This window comes from Archocentrus centrarchus, chromosome 21, assembly GCF_007364275.1.
Source record: "Archocentrus centrarchus isolate MPI-CPG fArcCen1 chromosome 21, fArcCen1, whole genome shotgun sequence".
NCBI classification, from domain to species: domain Eukaryota; kingdom Metazoa; phylum Chordata; class Actinopteri; order Cichliformes; family Cichlidae; genus Archocentrus; species Archocentrus centrarchus.
The window spans coordinates 18,216,944-18,221,732 of record NC_044366.1 but is presented as its reverse complement, the minus strand read 5'-3'; the positions used below and the strand labels follow the sequence as shown (position 1 = coordinate 18,221,732).

The following is a 4,789-nucleotide window of genomic DNA, read 5'->3' as shown; positions in this document are numbered from 1 at the left end:
TTAAATCACTGCAATCGTTCAGGATTTCTGCCCTCTAACATTTCAATAAGAGTAATGGTCAAGTAAAAGAACACTGCTGACACGACTCTGCAGAGATCAACACTTTATTGAAACTGTAGTTAACCCAACAAGCTCAAAGCAAGCACCAACAAAGGCGAATCAACAGCATTGCTCTTCCTTTCGGAGTACAGAGCCTTATAAACAACCAGCAGTACCTCCTACAGTAAGGAAACACCAACCTTTATTTTTCATTAAACAGTATCATATAATTACAATATTTTCAGGTCAAATGAAGTACGTTTCAAAGACGAACTGCACAAAGGTTAATTTCACCTCATTGTGCGCAAGAGTATCGCACTTCTGAACAGAAAATGCAGGCCATAACTCTACTGCACCTTCAACCATTCCTACTTAACAGCGTAAGGCAGAAAATGAGCCAAAGAGACTGGAGCAGAGCGAGAATGTGCTTTAACAGGATAAAATGATTTACAGGTATGAGATTCCCATTAGAGTGTGCTAATTGTTTCCACACCATTAGCGACAGTTATCTAATGAAGGATATTTAACCAGGCACTGTAGTATATCTCTCAGTTCCTCTAGGTTTTTCTCCAGCTGCACTCCCACCCACCCCCCCAGCATGCACATCAGACATTTCTACAGGCCTTCCCAAGGAAACCAAACATTTAAAAAAAAAAAAAAAATACATGCATAGATTCGTAATAGATTTTTTTTTTTTTCTTTTTTTTTTGGGGGGGGGGGTCCCCTAGTGGTCAGTTCACGTCAAAGAGGGCAGTATAAAAATAATTACATTTAAAACAATGTAAAACAGATCATCTAAACAAGCCTTTCTGCAGCAGTTAGGATGATTCAGCTATTTTAAAAAAAAGGCTTTACATTCAAGCCATATGTACATCATAGGATTTCAGAATCATCTTAAAAGTTAAGATTGCAGACTTTTAAAAATGGTTTTGCTCCACTGTAGCTTACAAACAACTAGTCTTAATGTAAAGCACTCAGTTCTTGAGAACAGGCAGGAAAAACTGTGCAGAAGAGAACAGGCTTTGAACCCGTGGAAACAAAGCAATATGTGCTACAATGGTTCAAAAACTATGAACAATATGATGACTGTGTGTAAAAACTGGTCCCAGAGCAAGTCGGTCAGGTGTAGCCAGGATCTACAAGAAGCAACTTCTCATCCACATTTCACTTGCTTTCATCCAGCTCCTTTTTCAAGCTGCAGAGGGGGAAAAAAAAGAAAAAGATCTGTGTTAACAATCTTACACGTAACCACACCAAGACAGACTTAAAAATTTCACAAATGCATCCGTCACCTTTTCAGGTAGGCGTGCACATTATCAAAGCCGTGGTATTTGGCCAGGTACACCAACACTCCGGTAGCACAGCGACCTTCTCGGGCCCGGCAGAAGCTGCAGTTACAGATCCCTCTGCATGGTGGGCACTCCCACTCCTACCCGGAACAATGAGAATGAAATGAGATACAGTTCCAACGCACAGGTACATAGAACAATCTTACGTTTGCAAACTCACCGGATTCAGCAGAGCATCTCGGACCTCCTCTCCATAGCGGTTACGGAGACACGGGCCACAGAACTGACCCCTTACGCCCACGCACTCCGGATTACGGCAGTTAGTTTTGGTGTCGATCGTTTTCTGGCGGCACTGGTGACAAGTGGTTCCCTGAAAAAGAAAAATGTTGCATCTGAGCTTCACAAAACTCTACTGCTCAAATGTTTTCAGATTACAAGTGAATGAAAGACCTACAGTGGAGCTGTTGTACACTTTCTCTCGCACATTGTGGCAGATGCGCTGCAGCTCCATCTCTGTGATCTCCTCCACAGGCCGCACTACATGGGGGATGGCCTTGCATCCAGTGAAGGATCGGCGACGGGGCTGCACATGAATTTTTTTAAAAAGTTAATTAGAATGTGATTATGCCTGTTAAGCAAGTTTACAGCTACTTAAAATGATAAAACACTCCCATTTGACTTACAGGTTCATCAACTTCTTCATAGTAGCGGCTTTTGCGAACCAGGCTGAACTTGTCCTCAAGTTCTTCCTCCGGAGGAGGGCTGGGGGGTCCATCCACAAGGGAGCGGGAACGTGTGTGGGGTCGAGACAAACGTTCTGGGTTTCTCCTGTAGGATCCCGGGGTTCCCATGGACCGCCGAGGTGCCTGTCGAGGCTGAAGAGGTGCAAATGTTATTTTAAGGCACCATGAAGCATGGTAAAAGCAAAACAGATTTGTTTATCTTAAGTACCGTAGTTGATGCTGTCCGTCTCACTGGAAAGAGTCCAGGCACTTTGTTCAGTTCTGCCATAAGCTTTGCAAGCTGGAGAGAAAAAAAAAAAAAAGTAGCAACACATAAATGAGACAACCAATGATCAGTTTATAGCATGATAATCCAAGTGAAGCAAACATAAGCTTTACCATTTCTTTGTTCTCCTTAATATTCAGGGCTCTCTTGCTCATAAAGTTCTCTTCTTCCTCCAAGTCAGAGTCCCGCACTTCAGGCTGAGGCAGTGGTTCAGATGCAGGCCTCTTCGTACCCGTCTTCTTGGTGGGGAAAGTTAAGGCAACCTTCAGAGTGTTGGACTTGCGGCCACGTCTCAGGGGTTCAGCATCTACTTTCTAAACGAAAACATAAATTACAATTAGAGGACACATCTGTGCTTTCTGAAGATGTTCTAAAGCATGTTGCAATTTTATTTTGCGTTAGTCAAACTTTACCATAGCTTTTATCTGACGGCTGATCACGTTCTCTTCAAAGCTGCTGCACGAGTCCTCCTCTGAGGTAGCCTCGAACACCTTCGGCTTCTCCCCCGTTCGCCTCGTCTGTCTCAAGCTGCTCCTCTACAACAGACACAAGCATTAGTTTCATACAAGTCCTGCATAGGTTTTTCACAGTAGGATCAAATTTATCACTGGCATTTTATCATTACCGTATTTGCAAAGCCTCCATCGGAGCCGAAACTGTCGCAACTGTCATCAGAAGAAGAGGAGGAGGACGTCTCCATGGGGACTAGCGGGACACTGCGGAAACTCCTCAGGCTCATCCTGGTGGATGGCGACTGGGCTGCCAGTTTCTACAAAGGATTCCAGGAGCATTTAGAAAACAGGTACTGAAGTGCAACTGCACAGAAATCAGGGGGGTCTACAAAGCCACATGGTTTACTTCTCACTATGATGGAGATGCTAACAAAACAACCAGATGATTTCGTTTCCAGGCCTCAAAAGAACAAATAGTGGAGCTTGTGTGAAAACTGAGAAGCACAAGTCTGAAGCCCAAGCTGAGGGCCAAAAACCAGACTAAGGCTTTATCAAAAATAAAAATAAAAAACTAGGACTATTACCACTAGTTTAAGATTTTACTTAATTACTTAGATAACCCATTATTCAAGTGTTTCCCAGTCAATTCTCTTTCAACAGGCTTTTCATTAATGTTTCAGCTGCAGTTTTATGGGACACACCCCTGACTATAAAGCTAGTAAATGCAGGCAACTTTTAATGTGCATGGAAAAAGAAAAAAACAACCGCATGTACGCAATTAAAACTTTATTTCCGCCGCATATTTTCTGCGCCTGTAGTCCATTTTTTTTAACCAACGGCACCAATAAATATAGATTATAAGGACAGCGGAAAGTTGGGGCCTAAACCCCCAACTTAACACAATTTGTTATGGAAAGTAAATTTTACAATAAATAAGTTAACAAAACACAGTATATGTAGTAAAGGATGCACTTTTACTAAAAATCTCTGGCTGTACTTCTTCTTACCTTGGAGCGGGTGAGTGGCATTTTCTTTCCTTTTTGAAAAACTCGTCACACACGAACAGAAACAGACCCACGTCGTGCAGCAGCTCCACAGCGAACAAAGCAGGACCTGCAGCTGCAAGCAGTCCACACGCCGTTCATTTCCCGCGCCACCGGAAAGTCCTGGAAGCTGCATAAAACGCAGGCCCATGACTTTTTTTTAATAACATGGTAAATCTTCTGAAACACACAAGAGACCAAACTAAACAGAGCCTCTTATGATTATATAATGTGTGCCCTATCATTCTGTGAGCCGTCAGACATTAAATACTAACGAATTTATGAGGCTTTTCGGGTACGTGTCTTCCATGTCCTTTATCGCGGCGCGAATTTTTTTGCTGAACTATTTGCATACAAGGCGGGTAAAGTGTTGACTCCTTTCCAACTTCACAAACAGACCAGATTTGTTTTTGTTTTGTTTTTTAGCAAGGTTATTTTATGTTCAGACCAAAGTTCAGCTGCCACTAATAAGTTAGCAGACAGAAGAACAAATGCAATTTACAGAACCTTGTTTATATTTGTATGTCTGTGTAGATTCTCAGTTATCCAGGTCATAGTAGTTTATAGTAGGTTACATTTGTAATGTAAACATTTAAGGTGGATTTAAATGGGTTGTGGTTGCTAAATAAAAGAGATTTGTTTGCAAATGAGGGACTGACACAGAAAGAAAGTTGAATTGAATTAGGCTGAATAAGAGAAATTTAAAAGAGAAAGCTACTCTATAGTCTGCAGTGAGATAAGACAAAAGAAAGGCATTTTCTATAAATGGCAGGAAGTGGGCATGATTGCTTATGCATCAAAGAGAACAATGGGGTGGGGTGGGGCAAACCAGATCAAATAAGACTTTGCACTTCTGTATCAGTAGGTGCAATATATCTGTTAAGAAAAACTCATATTATAGAAACAGTAAAGAGGCAAGAATCTAGTTTGAATTTAATCTTTATTTTATAGGGGTGAT

The 4,789-nt window shown here is 41.7% G+C and overlaps 1 protein-coding gene across 1 annotated transcript; it reads right to left on the bottom strand.

Moving 5' to 3' along the window:
• Positions 1-710: 710 nt before the first annotated feature.
• Positions 711-3,928, bottom strand: cdca7a (cell division cycle associated 7a). The gene is made up of 10 exons (XM_030757866.1): positions 3,796-3,928; positions 2,962-3,105; positions 2,750-2,872; positions 2,450-2,650; positions 2,280-2,351; positions 2,012-2,203; positions 1,783-1,911; positions 1,549-1,698; positions 1,332-1,468; positions 711-1,234 (listed from the first exon to the last, which is right to left on the bottom strand). The coding sequence occupies exons 1-10, from the start codon at positions 3,814-3,816 to the stop codon at positions 1,204-1,206; spliced, it is 1,200 nt and encodes a 399-aa protein (XP_030613726.1). The 5' UTR covers positions 3,817-3,928; the 3' UTR covers positions 711-1,203.
• Positions 3,929-4,789: the final 861 nt, after the last annotated feature.

Excerpts from the sequence above, each read along its gene's own strand:
- cdca7a (XM_030757866.1), bottom strand. The coding sequence starts at position 3,816 with ATGCCACTCACCCGCTCCAAG. Across the intron at positions 2,873-2,961 it reads ATGGAGGCTTTGCAAATACG|AGGAGCAGCTTGAGACAGAC; the intron begins GTAATGATAAAA and ends TGTCTGTTGTAG. Across the intron at positions 1,912-2,011 it reads ATGAAGAAGTTGATGAACCT|CCCCGTCGCCGATCCTTCAC; the intron begins GTAAGTCAAATG and ends ATTCATGTGCAG.